A 16,408-nucleotide genomic window follows, 5' to 3' on the forward strand; every position below is an offset into this window, starting at 1 on the left:
TGTTTTTTTTTCACCACCAATTAGGCTTTCTTTGAATGGTACATTATGCTAAGAATTATTTTATTCTAAATGCATTTTAATACAAATAATAAATGGAAAAAAAATAATTATTTCTCAGTTTTAAAATAAAACATTCTACAGTGGATAAAGCCACACATTTTATTTGCCTATTTGTCCCGGTTATTGCAACGTTTCTAATATTTCCCTAGTACAATGTATGGCGCCAATATATTATTTGGAATTAAACGTGCATTTTTTCAATTTTGTGTCCATCACTTATTACAAGCCTATCATTTAAAACTTAACAGTAATATAGGCTCTTGACGTACATGTTAAAAAATGTTCAGTCCCTAAAGTAACTATTTATGTTTTTTTTTTTATTTAGTCCCTTTTTTTTTAATGCAAAAAAATTATTTGGTTATTATGGAAGAGTGTGGGAGGGAAGGAGTTCATTTTAAATGTCTATCTTTTTATTAAAATGTATGTATGCGTAATTTTACTATTTGGCCACAAGATGTCCTTGCGCATTTTTTCCTGTTAGCGTACCATAAGTACGTGAACCCAAAGTAATGCGTGGACGTGTTACTTCATTGTGTTACAATGATGCAGGCATCTCATTGATGCCGGCAGGGCCAGATTTGAACTTCTTACCACCCAAGGCCCACTATTACCAGCCGCCCCTAACCAAACAGTATCCTACCACCTCTCTCCACACCCCCCTCCCTCCCCCAAATTTTTGGGCCACCGGTGTCCACTATTGCGGTTAGTGCCAAGGTCTCCATGGCAATGTAAAGTGAATCAATCATATCACATGGGGGAACTGGTCAATCAAACAACTATCTACAGGTGATGAGCGTGGTGGGAGTCGTCCACCACACCCACACAGTTAAAGTGGCTCACAATTGGACAATGGATGTCCGACACGTAAAAATGAGTCCTGCACCCACTGCAGTCTCCATGGCAACAGCACTGGCCAATCAATAATTAAGAAATGAGGACTGTGATAGGATACCTTCTGTATTCTGTACTATTTTCTGGTGCTGCCCCTGGTCCTTTCATCCCCCAGACCACGTGCGTGCCTGACCCAGCCCTCTGTAACTGCACACAACTGCTGCTATGTCATTGGACCGGGTCTGGCATTTTGCTAATCTCACACTGTTCGCGCATGCTTGGTTAACTGAGTGCAACTGCAGGTGCCAGCTGGTACTAATAATGCAGTTAGTCTGACCCCTTTCATTTGTTTGGACACTTAAGCTGCACATAAAGCCCACTGCCTAAAGGCCGCCCTTGTTTATCTGGTGCCCTATGCCATGGCCTATGAGGCCTTGCCAGAAATCCGGCCATGGATGCCAGCGATCATTGACATGGGGACTCAGATCAATGAATGGGAACTGCGTTTCCATTCACCGATCTCCCTACTAACCATATATCCATGCCCCTGGAATGGGAACAGTCCTTCCGCGGGCGTAGATATACGGCGTCTCCATAGGAAAGCATAGTATGGGAAGGAGTGTCTCTCTCTCTCTCTCTCTCTCTCTCTCTCTCTCTCTCTCTCTCTCTCTCTCTCTCTCTCTCTCTCTCTCTCTCTCTCTCTCTCTCTCTCTCTCTCTCCAGATATACCAATGGAAAAACATCTGTATTGCATCAGTATGTAAGAAGGGGACTATTTGTTGGTGTACCATGTTTACCCAAAAATAAGACAGTGTCTTATATTAATTTTTCCACCAAAAGATGTGCTAGGGCTTATTTTTAGGGGATGTCTTATGTTTATATGCTGCCTCTTCCTCTGCTGGATCTACCTCTTGTGTGCACCTGTCCCTCCCTTGTATATTTAGTGTCCTCTTCTGTACCTGTGTCCTCCTCTATGCTTTGTACTTCTGTGACTGCCTATGTCCTTCTGGTGTTCTCCGATGTCCCCCTGTATCCTCTTTTCCCCATCTCCATGCTCCTGTGTCCCCAAGCTTCAGCCTATGTGGAAGAAGTACTGTGTTTTTACTGGAGCTGATGGGCTCACAGGTGGGACCATGGCTCTGTTACTGGGCCAATCACTGTACTCGCTGAGTAGCAGCGAGTGCTTCGACTGGCCCAATGATGGAACCTTGGTCCTGCCCATGAGTCCATCGGCTCCAGTAATAACACAAGTTGCCATATTTTTTCCCCTTACGGCTGCTAGGGCTTACTTTCAGGGAAGGGCTTATATTTCAAGCATGTTTGAAAATCCTGCTGGGGCTTACTTTTGGGGGATGTCTTAATATCGGGGAAAGAGGGCACGTCACAGGAGGTAATCTTCCCTCTGAAGTGACATAAAATAATGTCTAGTGCAACTGTGTGTGGTGTAGACAAGCTTGGTGCAAACAAGGAGGAGTAAAAGCAAAGCTGAAATGGGAAATTCACTTCAGGTTAGATGCAGACCTATGCAGAGGGAAGGCTCTGCATACCTTAGCGCCTTGTGTGGGTGCTCAGTAAGTCTGTCATTTCCGCACTGTCCCCAGCTGAAGTTACTCGTCCTTCTAGGTGTTCGGCTCTCCTCAGACACATTGGTTTGTTTCTCATAAGGCTAACCTGTTATGTCTATAAAAGACTGAGCTGTAAAAGGGGGAGCAATTTACATCACCAGGAGGGTTATGAAGACAATACTAGACTCCTTCATGAGACTTTGGCCAGTGATTGGTTCTCTGCTGAGATAGGCAGAAATACATATCTACAGCTCAGGTCTATAGTTAAAATGTAATCAGATTGTGGGGACAAAGGTAATCTCTCTCTGACTTTTGTGGCTCAGCTTTATACATTTACTGTCATGGCTGCGCTGTTGGTTATATATTACCTAAATAAAGCTTAGCTGTACACAAATAACTGAAAATATTCAAAACACCAGGTTTGTACAATTTATATACATTTTACAGAAAATGAATACAAACAAATGTAATCCTGCTTTCAAAAGGAACCCTAGGTGAAACATATGGAGGCTGCCCTACTTATTTCCTTGTAACCAATACCAGTTGGCTGCCAGTCCTGCTGATCTTTCCGGTCAGTAGTGGCTGAACCAAACACCTGAAACAAGCATGCAGCTAATCCAGTCAGACTTGAGACATCTGATCTGCATGCTTGTTCAGGGACTGTGGCTAAAAGCAGGGCCGGTTTAAGCAACAATGGGGCCCCAGGGCAAAATAAACCTGGGGGCCCCCCCAACAGATACCCCAGAACATAAATCGGCATTAAGGGATGTCATGTTACACATGCATAGTTTGCTTTTTTCAAGTGTGTCTCCTCTCTCTTCCCTTACCCTCCTCTCGGCTCTTTGTCTCCTTCCTCACTGCTCATTCTAGCTCAACCCTGCATCTCAGCTACATGCTTCTGCTAGCTGCTCACACTATGATTTTTTGACCTATCCATTTGTTCATCGGTGTATGATCTGCACAGTTTGAATAAACTTCTTCACGATCTGCAAGGTGTCGTTTGGATCGAGTCACTGTCCGCCAATCTACCTAAGGCTGCGATTACACACATCTCAACACAACCGTGAGTTACAGAGATCACATTGTAGTGCTTAGACTGGAGAGGCAGAACAGTCAAAAAATCTGTGAAAGGATCTTAAAAGATCAGCTAAACATCTTTTTGAGGATTCTAGCCAGCTTGCATGTGTAGTGAGATGTATATGGACACTGGAATATAGTAGAATATATGTGCAAAGCCTGCATACTCCAGCCAACCAGCAAATCTCAGCATAAGATTCATCAGTTTGCTGCATAGATTAATGAAGAAACTGTTCATGCAACTGTCATTAATGTGCTCCTAGAATAGACTGTCTGCATTAATTCTGTCTGAAAGTGAATCTAAGTTCTATATGCATTCAAAGTTAACTTTGCAAAGCCATTGCTAAACTGGACTCTTGCTCCCCCTCCCACTGGTTGCCTAGGAAACCAGCTCCCTGAGCCAGAAGATTGATACATTTCTATGCAAACACCACCTTGTGACTCTACCCTCTGCCTAACATCACAATGCACCAGCAAAGCAATGTACAAGCTGAAGAGCCTAATGCACAGCAAGAGCCTGAACTTCTTACAGCTCAGGACACAGATCCTCAAAGCCACATAAAGCTAAAACGTTCAGTGAAACCAACTTGGAAAGTTCAAGAGAACTATGAGGCTGACAAGGAGGAGCTGCTGTGTAACATAAGCCACTTATGGTCTAAGACAATTGAATGTATGTCAGCTCTGTCTCAACCAACTCATGAGGTATTGCACCTAGAGGGCGCTGTTAAGCAATTGAATACTGCTTATGAGAACTATCAAAGACTGTCTGACAAATATGCTGATCTCTTCTCCCTGGCGGTTTAATTATTTTGCCAGGGAGGCTGCAATGTGGTTTTTTTTTGAATAAAAAAAAAAAAATTTCATGCAGCCAACTGAAAGTTGGCTGCATGAAAGCCCACTAGAGGGCGCTCCGGAAGCGTACTTTCGATCGCCTCCGGCAATCGAAAGTAACAAGATAGGCCGCAATGAGCGGCCTATCTTGTTTCGCTTTCCTCGTCGCCATGGCGACGAGCGGAGTGACGTCATGGACGTCAGTCGACGTCCTGACGTCAGAGCCGCCCGATCCAGCCCCTAGCGCCGGCCGGAACTGTTTGTTCCGGCTGCGCTGGGCTCGGGCGGCTGGGGGGACCCTCTTTCGCCGCTGCACGCGGCGGATCGCCGCGGAGCGGCGGCGATCGGGCAGCACACGCGGCTGGCAAAGTGCCGGCTGCGTGTGCTGCTTTTTACAGAATTGAAATCGGCCCAGCAGGGCCTGAGCGGCGACCTCCGGCGGCATACCCCGAGCTCAGCTCGGGATTACCGCCAAGGAGGTTAAAGCGTTACAACACAGAAAATTCCTTACAAGAACTAAGGGAATTGAATGAGCTCAATCTTGAAAGAGATGATTTAGTAATGCAAACAAGGGCAAAAACAGATGTAAAAATTGCACGTCTCTATGAATCCAGATCCCATCTCTCCACAACTTCTAAGCGCTCCACACGATCTTCAAAATCCACACGATCTTCCAAATCTGTAAGATCGACATCTTCTACTCTCAGCCAACAACTCATCAAAGCCCGCGCTGATGCTGAAGCTTCTAAAATCCAGGCAGCCTTTGCCCAAAAAAAGGCACAGATGGAAGCTTTAGCTGCACAGAAGAAGGCAGAGATGGAAGCTTTAGCTGCACAGATGGAAGCTGAGGCTGCGCAGAAGAAGGCAGAGATGGAAGCTTTAGCTGCACAGATGGAAGCTGAGGCTGCGCAGAAGAAGGCAGAGATGGAAGCTGAGGCTGCATGGAAAAATGCACAGATGGAAGTTTTGGAAAAACAATGTGAGCACGCCAAAGACGTGGCAAGACTAAGAGTCTTAGAGCAAGCTGTAAGTGACAATGAAAGAGATGTCGGTAGCAATCACTCTGTTAAATCCTATGCATCAATTTCATCACAGACCTCGTCAAAACATAGCTCTGTCATAGCAGCCAAAGCACTTAACCAAGGCGTTCTCTCTACGTTTTCTGCTCCTACTCAAATGACAGAAACGTATGGATAGAAAAGGCCTTCCACCTCACTATCCCATCGACCTGTCACCTACTAACCAACCCACTAATTTACAGCTGCAAACCAACACACCCTTGGATTGTACACCAGCTCCGGTGTTAAATGCCTTGGCACCATCTTATGTTCCCAAGTCACTCAACATCACTGTACCTGCCATTACAACCAACCCTGTTCCGCCTGCAGTTGTATTCCCAAAGTCTGAAAACACAGACATGTCACAGTTTGCCAAGTACATCCTTCGCAGAGAACTCACTAGAACGGGCCTCACCATGTTTGATGATAAACCGGAAAATTACAGAGGCTGGAAATACACCTTTAAGGCCACAATCAGCGAGTTAGATATCACTGCTGCAGAGGAACTGGACCTACTCATCAGGTGGCTAGGTCCCCAGTCTGCTGAACGTATCAAGAGACTTAAAACAGTTTACACTTCCAATCCTGCGACAGGTCTCGACGCTGCATGGGACAGACTTGAACGCAGCTTTGGCAGTTCTGAAGCCATCGAAGATGCCTTACTCAAAAGGTTGCAAAGTTTTCCAAGGATTACAGCTAAAGACAATCTAAAGTTTCAAGAACTCAGTGATCTTCTACTAGAGCTCCAACTAGCTAAAGCTGACACCCGCCTACCTGGGCTTAGATACCTTGACACCCCTCGTGGCATCAACCCTATTGTCCTTAAGCTACCTTATGGCATCCAAGAAAAATGGGTTAGTCAGGGATCTACTTACAAGAAAAAGTATGACGTTGCCTTTCCACCCTTCTCCTACTTCTGTAACTTCATAAAGGGAATTGCAGATACTAAGAATGATCCAAGTTTCTTCTACGGTGACTGTAATCCTCTCAGTCCACCATCTCCAGGACTTGCAAACACACACACAACCCACAGAGACCGCAGGGGCCCAGTGTCAGTAAAAAGGACAGATGTTCAACCTGCTCCTGCTACAGTTCTTCAACTGACTGGACAAAACAAGAAACTTGAGGATCCGAATCGGCAATGCCCCATACATAAGAAGCCACATTCACTTAAGAAGTGCATCAGTTTCAGAAGGAAACCTCTACAGGAACGTAAGGAACTTTTAAAGGAATTTGGAGTTTGTTTCAGATGCTGTGCCTCCACGGAACACCTTGCAAAGGACTGTAAGGCCATCATTAAATGCAAGGATTGTGGTAGTGATAACCACGTACAAGCCCTTCATCTGTACCAAAACAGCACTACTCTGGCATCCACAGACATTCCCCCCAGGGCAAAGCATGGCGGGGAGCATGCTGAACAAACAGCTACCTCCACCCCAGTGTCCTCAACATGCACTGAAGTCTGTGGAGAAGGACTTTGTGAGAAATCCTGTGCTAAGATATGCTTGGTTCATGTATACACAAAGGGCCAACCTGAAAGAGCCATAAGACTATACACCATTCTTGACGATCAGAGCAACCGATCTCTTGCAAGTACAAGGTTCTTTGATCTCTTAGGCATTGCAGGAGAAGCTCTACCTTATACCCTAGGTACTTGTGCAGGAATTACAGAAGTCTTGGGTAGAAGAGCCAGTGACCTTGTAGTTACTCCTCTCAATAGCAACTTGGAAATACCCTTGCCTACCATCCTCGAGTGTAATCAGATCCCAACCAACAAGGATGAGATTCCCACTCCTGAAGCTGCCTTGCACCATGATCACTTGAAGGACATAGCTGATCAAATACCAGCCTTAGATGAAAATGCTGATATCCTATTGCTACTCGGGAGAGACATCCTAAGGGTTCACAAGGTCCGCGATCAAATCGACAGTCCAAATGATGCACCTTATGCCCAACGTCTGGATCTAGGCTGGGTCATTATAGGCAACGTCTGCGTTAGCAATGCCAAGAAACATCTCTCGATTTCTTCCTTTAAAACACACATCCTGCCCAATGGACGTACTACTTACTTTCCACGACAACAACATCACTATCATGTGAAAGAAAGGCTGTGTGCCAAAGGTAGACAAGAAAGCATCTTACTAGAGGATGGCAAAGCATTTATCTTTCGAGATGACAACATTGGTAACACAGTGTTTGAGGTAACCACAAAAGACAATGAGTTAGCGGCCACAATAGAAGACAAAGAATTCTTGAGAACCATGAGTAAAGAGTTCTACCAAGATGATTCTAACAGCTGGGTGGCACCGCTACCATTCCGCACTCCTAGGAAGAGAATGCCAAATAATAGACAACATGCAGATTTGCGGTTCAACTCTTTAGAGCGCAACCTGAACCGGAAACCACAAATGAAGAAACATTTTGTTGACTTTATGCAGAAGGTGTTCGAGAGAGATCATGCTGAACCTGCACCCCCTCTTTCACAAGGAGAAGAATGCTGGTACCTTCCGTGTTTTGGGGTCTACCATCCTCGCAAGCCTGACCAGATTAGAGTGGTCTTTGACTCGAATGCTCGTTACGAAGGCGTTTCTCTCAATGACAATCTTCTCTCTGGACCTAACCTGAACAACAACCTCCTAGGAGTCCTACTCCGCTTTAGACAAGAGCCAATTGCCATTATGGCAGATATTCAACAAATGTTTCATTGTTTCATCGTCCGTGAAGATAACAGAAACTTCCTCAGATTCCGATGGTATCGCAACAATGATGTCAACGATGAGGTCATTGACTATCGGATGAAGGTTCATGTTTTTGGGAATAGTCCTTCCCCCGCAGTTGCCATTTACGGACTGAGAAAAACTGCCCAAGAAGGCGAACAAGAGTTCGGAACTGATGCTCGTCAGTTTGTTGAAAGGAATTTCTACGTGGATGACGGTCTCAAGTCTCTACCAACAGCAGAAGAGGCCATTGACCTTCTCACCAGGACTCAGAACATGCTCGCTACTGCCAACCTCAGATTACATAAAATCATCTCCAACAGCAATGAGGTAATGGGAGCATTTCCTTCTGATGATCATGCTGCCAGTGCTAAGGAATTCCAACCAGAATCTGACCTTTCCCTCACACAGCACAGCCTTGGGTTGCTGTGGGATGTGAAACAAGACATGTTCACATTTCAAACATCAGCCTGCGAAAAGCCCTTCACAAAAAGGGGAGTACTGTCCGCAGTGAACAGTATCTACGATCCCTTGGGATTCATAGCACCCTTTACCATTCAGGGTAAGATATTACTCAGACAACTCACGACAGAGAACACCGACTGGGATACCCCTTTACCCAAAGAAAAAGAACAAAGGTGGGAGTCCTGGAAGAAGTCCCTACAGGTGTTGGAACAGTTTAAGATACCACGCTCTTACACTCCTGCGTCCTTAAAGAATGCTACCAGACTGGAGATCCATGTCTTTTCCGATGCATCCATGGAAGCCATAGCTGCAGTAGCCTATCTTCGAGTTGTACTCTCCAACGGTGAAATAGATGTAGGATTCATCATGGGCAAAACCAAGTTAACTCCAAAGCCTGCACATACCATTCCAAGGCTCGAACTCTGTGCAGCCATGTTAGCTGTTGAAATTGCTGAGCTTATTGAGCACGAAACAGACTTTGACATTGATTCATTTGACTTTTACACAGACAGCAAGATAGTGCTAGGATATCTACACAATCGAACAAGACAGTTTCATGTGTATGTTGGCAACCGTGTGGATCGTATTAGGAAATTCTCAACGCCAGAGCAATGGCACTATGTACCCACGGACCAGAACCCTGCTGACCTAGGCAGTCGCGCAGTGCCTGCTGCCGCCTTTCTGAATACATCATGGATAAATCCACCAGTACTTTTGAACGAAGAATTCTTCTCAAATCCTGTAGAATCTACCTTTGAACTTATCCATCCAGAGTGTGATAAGGAAATCAAGGCCAGTGCAGTTACACTTAGCACCTCCGTGGAAGCAAAGACAAGACTGAAACCTCACCGATTTGAACGTTTTTCTAGGTGGTCTTCTGCTGTACGAGCGACTGCACGTCTTATTCACGTTGCTCATCACTTCGCAAGCAAAGATGACACTAATCAAGAGTGTCGTAAGTGGCACATCTGTAAAGGGCTTCCCACCATTGCAGAGGTTGCTCAAGCAGAAAGAGTCATCATTCAATGTGTCCAACATGAAGTATATTCGCAAGAGATCCACAACTTGTCAAAAGGACTAAATCTATCCAAAGATAGCCCTCTATACCAGTTGAATCCAACAATTGATCCAAACAAACTACTTCGAGTTGGTGGTCGCATTGCAAGGTCTAATGTGGTTAGCAAAGAGCAAAATCCTCTCATCATTCCAGGCCGTCACCACATTACTGCTCTGATAGTCAGACATTACCACGAGCAAGTTCAACACCAAGGCCGGCACTTCACAGAAGGAGCAGTGAGGGCTGCTGGTTTCTGGATAATCGGGATGAAAAGATGTATATCCTCCATACTTCATAAGTGTGTCAAGTGCCAAAGACTAAGAGGAAAGCATCTCAATCAACAGATGGCAGAGCTTCCAGCAGACAGATTGAGTACCGAACCACCCTTCACCAATGTCGGTATTGACGTCTTTGGCCCCTGGAGCATAGTTGCACGTAAGACTCGTGGCGGAGTTGTTAATAATAAACGTTGGGCTGTACTATTCACCTGTTTGAGCATTCGTGCCATACACATTGAAGTTATAGAATCAATGGACTCTTCTTGCTTCATTAATGCCTTCCGAAGATTTGTTTCCATTCGTGGACCTGTTAAGTTACTCAGATCTGACTGTGGGACAAATTTTACTGGAGCAGAGAAGATAGAGAACTTCTTTAATACCAACAAGTGTAAATGGGAATTCAACCCGCCTCATTCTTCGCATATGGGAGGCTCTTGGGAACGCATGATCGGGATTTCGAGAAAAATCCTGGACTCTATGCTGCTGGACCACGAATCTTCCCATCTCACACATGAAGTCTTGGTCACCTTCCTTGCCGAGGTGTCTGCCATAATCAATGCGAGACCTCTTGTTCCCGTTTCCTCTGACCCAGAGTCTCCAGTATTGCTAACTCCAGCCACCCTTTTAACTCAAAAGATCGGAGTAGATAATATTCCACCTCAGGCCTTTGATTGTACCAATGTTTACAAATACCAATGGAAAAGGGTTCAACATCTTGCTGATGCATTTTGGAGCCGTTGGAAGATGGAGTACCTTTGCAACCTTCAAAGTCGCAGAAAAGGGCAAGTCAGTAAACCCGACCTGCAAATCGGGGACGTTGTTCTCCTCAAGGAAAAAGACGCCCATCGTAACAATTGGCCTATCGGTCTTGTTACAAAGACTGTTCCAAGTAATGATGGCAAAGTGCGGAAAGCAGAAGTCAAAGTAATGAAAGAAGGTTCTGCAAGACATTACTTCAGACCCATATATGAACTGGTACTGCTTCTGCCTAAACAGAAAGACCCCTAACTCTGACTTCATAGTACAAAGGGAGGTAAGAAGGATTGGTGCTGTTGCTGCCTTCCCCTCTGAAGACAGACCTTCAAAGCAAATGTGTTAAAGGGAGGTAAGAAGGATTGGTGCTGTTGCTGCCTTCCCCTCTGAAGTCCATGTCTACACTTGAAAAAGTACTTCAAGTATTGTAGTAATGTTTTCCTGTTTCCTTTTTTGCTGTTTCTCTTGTTGCAGGTGTTCCAAGCAGGAAAATAACTATTATTTGAACTTGAACTTAAGTTATTATTGTTATTAGAAATCATAGATTTCGACGGGGAGTGTCATGTTACACATGCATAGTTTGCTTTTTTCAAGTGTGTCTCCTCTCTCTTCCCTTACCCTCCTCTCGGCTCTTTGTCTCCTCCCTCACTGCTCATTCTAGCTCAACCCTGCATCTCAGCTACATGCTTCTGCTAGCTGCTCACACTATGATTTTTTGACCTATCCATTTGTTCATTGGTGTATGATCTGCACAGTTTGAATAAACTTCTTCACGATCTGCAAGGTGTCGTTTGGATCGAGTCACTGTCCGCCAATCTACCTAAGGCTGCGATTACACACATCTCAACACAACCGTGAGTTACAGAGATCACATTGTAGTGCTTAGACTGGAGAGGCAGAACAAGGGACATTTTTTTGCAGCTTGTATAGTCAGGGTGTGAAGCCCCAATCGGTTGGACTCCACATTCTGGCTACCCCAGCCTGCATGGGGGACAAGGGATTAAAGAGTTTCAGGAGGGGGGACCCCACATGATTTTTTTTTTTTTTTTTAAATCCCACACTCTAAACATAAAAAAAAAAAATTGTGAAAATAGGAAAAAAGGCCAGGGATCTTCATGCAGCCATATTGCGGCTGTATAGCGATCCCTGGCCAAAGCGCTGCGGCTGCGTATGGACCCCCTGGAAACCCCATCAGGAAATGTATTGCTCTTTCTTTTAATGCATGTAAAATTACACTACCGTTAGGTTTGCTACTAAAAGTGACATTTACCGCATTTAAAAGTATACTTTTTTCCTTTGAAACTTTAAAATCGATTTTCTCAAAAGCTATAACGTCTTTTTTGAAAAATTGTTTTTTCCTCTTATTCCCAATGATCTCCTTAACACATCCTGCAAATTTAGTGTTTCCAGCATTTAAAGTGAATTTGCTATTAACCATTAAAGTTGGCAGGTTTTTAAATGTGTATTTTTTTTCCTTTGAAACTTTAAAATCGATTTTCTCAAAAACTATAAGGTTGATTTGAAAAAAATGTTTTTCCTCTTGTAGCCACTGGGGGGCCCTACAAGCTCTGGGGCCTTGGGGCAATTGTCCCCTTTGCCTCTGGTAGCGCCGTCCCTGGCTAAAAGTATCAGAGGCACAGGGACAGCAGAGCAGTCAGACAATGTGCATTTTAAAAAAAATGAAATAAATATGTCAGCCTCCATATCCCTCTTGGTTTTGCTTTTAAGTATGTATTGTGGAATGTATGCGCTGTGCTTGTGATTCCGAAAGAGTTGCCAGCAGCATTTCAGAAGTGATTCTTGTTATTACCTGAAAAAAAGTTGCAAACACAATCACAGCATTCAGTGTGAAGCAGCCCTTAGAGGGGTTAAGGGAGCTAGAGTGCTTGAGGTGACCCACTGCAAAATGTGCATACGGACTCACAGATCCCCTTTTTTTACCACTGCTCAACTAAATATATAAATGTACTATTCAGCAAATTCAACAAGTCTGTCCCTGCATGTACATTATAAAGTAAAAAAACATATCTATTTACACAAGGGAGCGCCACTGACGCTGACAGGCAGCCATCTTGTAGCTTGGGTCAAATTCCAATGAACACACCTCCTGCTGCTGATTGGAGGCAGTAGAAAAGGGGGGCGTAGAGCAGCTCCTGTGTGTGTGCTGCTTGTTCCGTTAGTGCCTGGCAGCAGCGGCACTGCTCCACTCGATCAATTGAGGCATTATTAATAGAAAATGTACACACAGTGACAAGCTTGTGATTTTATTGGGTTGTTAATTGTACAGAGCCAAACTTATACAACAGGCATACAGACTTTCGGTCTGGTTGGTCCTCATCAGTGCATGGCATGGATTAATATGGCTCTATGTGGTAAGACTTAAAGCACCCAGAGTTACCAATTACCAAGCAAGCTCACGGTGAACCACAGTTTTGCCGCCTTATAGTGAACCCAAGATGAAAAGGATAAAGACATTGCCATATTTATTTCCTTGTAAACAATGTCAGTTGCCTCTCAAATGCAAATTAAGATGCGCTAATGGACAGAGAATTACATCAACTGCGTGGAGCGCTGATCAGAACAAAATCTGTAAATAATGTATAAAGTCACTCTATAAAATGACCACGCTCAAAGACCAAGTTCAGAAAGAGAACAGGTCACATATTACCGGAGTAGGGGTGGTTCCACAATCAGTCCCAAAAGTAGGTAGTACTGATATCATCCGGACCGAGACCAGACTATTTGCACATATGAGCCGACACGTTACATGTAAATAAGAGAGAAGAACATCGCGTAGCCATCTCCAATTCTATTGACCACCACCACTTCCAGTGCGAACCCTTCACTCTGTGTTGTCACCAAGCGTGGGCCCCCCCGTTATAACCACACTCGCCCCCTGCAATGGAGGGTCACGGAGCCACTACAACTGAAAGGCAGGTGGGTGCCCACGCTTGGTGACAACATGAATGGAGGGTTCGCACTGAAAGTGGTGGTGGTCAATAGAATTGCAGCTGGTTACGCTATGTTCTTCTCTCTTATTTACATATAACGTGTTGGCTGATACATGCAAAGAGTCTAGTCTCGGTCCGGATGATATCAGTACTACCTACTATTGGACTGATTTTGGAACCTCCTCTACTCCGGTGATATGTGACCTTTTCTCTTTCTGAACTTGGTCTTTGAGCGCGGTCATTTTATCGAATGCCAGTTGCCTGATGGTCCTGTTGATCTTACGGCATACATAGTGTCTGAGTCAAAACCCTGGAACAAGCATATGGCTAATCCAGTACCTGATCTGCATATGCTTGTTCAGGGTCTATGGCTTAAAGTATTGGAGACACAGGATCAGGAGGACAGCCAGGCAACTGGCATTGTTTAAAAGGAAATCAATATGACAACCTCCATATCCCTCACACCTCAGGTTCCCTTTAAAACAGAAAGCATTTGTGATTATTCAGGTCGGAGTGAGCATGTGAGGTGTCCCGCAATAGAAGGCGAATTTCTGTTTTGCGTAGCATTTTAGTGAGGAGGCTTTTTGGTCAGTTTTAGCCCCTTACACACTCCTAGGAGTTCTGGTTCACCATGAGCTTGCTGGGCAATCTATAACACCACTGATAAAGAATGCTGCAGTTGTTCTGTGCCCTCGTCACCACAAAGTGGCAGTTCCCTCCTTGCAGTTATGCCCTTGCTTGCTTATAGTTACCCATGCATTAGTGTGTTTCATTCATTAATGCCTTCTTCAGAATTGTGCTGGTGTTTATATTTTCAGGATGAACATGATTTGCAGATAATTTTTAGTTCTTCATTTTATGTTGCAGTAACGGTGATGCAGATATGGCTGCTGTCTATTATGAACGGGTGGATGTAGAAGGTCATCACCATGGACCTTCATCTGAACAGAGAAAAAATGCCAGCAGTGTCGTGGACCAAGTACTGCAAAACCTGGACCAGCAAATCAGAGTAATTATTTGCTGGAAAGGAAAAGACAGATGTGTTATTGATGTTGCAACATGCACAAAGCACATATATTACCTCATACTTGGCAGCTAAAGAATTAGACCATTTAGGTGTCGCCGTTGTATTCAAACCACTATTCAGATTCTAGCTGTTGCCTTTTAAATGCAGGCTGAAAAAAAGTCAATCCTTTATCTTTCAGAACCCAACATTGGCACACCAATTTGGGCTCTGTTAATAATGCTGGGTGGAAAATGAGATCCTTCTACAACACTTATGGGCAAAGTACGGCCCACGAGCTATTCTCGGCCTGTTTAGTCTATTAATCTGGAGCACTAATGCAGGGCCGGACTCAGCCTTCCTCTCTCCTCTTCCTCTTTCTACAGTATATTAAGAGTTGCGAGCGGGTCATAAATTAAGTTACTAACCCGCTCTCAACTTCCAGCGCCGATCTCCCTCTCTTCTGCCACACATCCAGCGTCCCATCTCCATGGCTACAGCTGCATCATGACTCCCTGCCAGTAGGTGCCAGCAGGTCACATGAAGAGCAAAATGATGTGGCCTTAGAGAGGATGCTTGGAAGCTAAGAGCAGGTAAGTAACTTAATTTATGCTCTGCTCACAACTCTGCAGAGAGTGGGAGGGAGAGGCACATCTGCTACCTATATCGGGGAGGGGCCTGCTTAACACTGGAGGCACACCTGGCTGCCTAAACTGGTGAGGGGGCTGCCTAATACTGGGGGCACTCCTGGCTACATAAACTGGGGAGGTGACTGCCTAATACTGGGGGCACATCTGGCTGCCTTAACTGGGAAGGTGGCTGCCTGATACTGGGGGCACACCTGGCTGCCTAAACTGGGAAGGTGGCTGCCTAATACTGGGGGCACACCTTGCTGCCTTAACTGGGAAGGTGACTGCCTAATACTGGGGGTACACCTGACTACATAAACTGGGGATGGGGCTGCCTAATACTGGGGGCACACCTGGCTGCCTAAACTAGGGAGGGGGCTGCCTAATACTGGGGGCACTCCTGGCTACATAAACTGGGGAGGGGCTGCCTAATACTGGGGGTACACCTGGCTGCCTAAACTAGGGAAGGGCTGCCTAATACTGGGGGGACACTTGGCTGCCTAAACTGGGGAGGGGCTGCCTAATACTGGGGCTACACCTGGCTGCCTAAACTGGGGAGGGGGCTGCCTAATACTGGGGGCACATCTGGCTCCCTATATTGATATACTGAGGAGAATGCCCATCGGCTACCAGAACTATGTGCTGAACTAAGACTAAGGGCTCATTTGACTTCCTGTACTGGGATGTGGAGGCACAACAGCTACCAATACTGGTCCGCCCCCATGTCAAATGTAAGAATCCTTTGTGGTCCTTTGTGGTCCCCTGCGCAGTGGCGTAGCTAGACATCATGGGGCCTCATAGCAAAACTTTCATCGGGCCCTCAGATGTAGGCACTCTTAAGCAATTCCACCTGCCCCTACCCTGTGGGTATGAGTTAATTGGGCAATTGACATTATCATGCAATCACTGCACATACGGTACTTCATGGGCACTGAGACAAAGTCAGAGGTTGGAGAAACACAAGGAAGTTAATGATAAATACATTAAGTACCAATTGGGCCCCTCATCCTCCAGGGCCCCATAGCACCTGCTATGGCTATTGCTACAACCCTGCGGCCCTTGGCAGCTATCTCACACTTGAATCTTGGAATTCTGTTACTAGCTTATTGCCTGTACTTAATCTATCCGTGTCT

At 45.2% G+C, this 16,408-nt stretch overlaps 1 protein-coding gene across 2 annotated transcripts in view; it reads left to right on the forward strand.

Annotated features, from left to right (window-relative positions):
* The window catches only part of ENPP6 (ectonucleotide pyrophosphatase/phosphodiesterase 6), a 56,328-nt gene that overhangs the window by 19,908 nt on the left and 20,012 nt on the right, over nucleotides 1-16,408 (forward strand). For both annotated transcript variants that reach the window (XM_068268906.1, XM_068268915.1), the window contains exon 4: nucleotides 14,511-14,652. In XM_068268906.1, coding sequence (XP_068125007.1) covers nucleotides 14,511-14,652 — 142 coding nt within the window. The remainder of the gene's footprint in view (nucleotides 1-14,510; nucleotides 14,653-16,408) is intronic.

The sequence above is a fragment of the Hyperolius riggenbachi genome, chromosome 1 (genome assembly GCF_040937935.1).
Source record: "Hyperolius riggenbachi isolate aHypRig1 chromosome 1, aHypRig1.pri, whole genome shotgun sequence".
In the NCBI taxonomy this organism is placed as follows: domain Eukaryota; kingdom Metazoa; phylum Chordata; class Amphibia; order Anura; family Hyperoliidae; genus Hyperolius; species Hyperolius riggenbachi.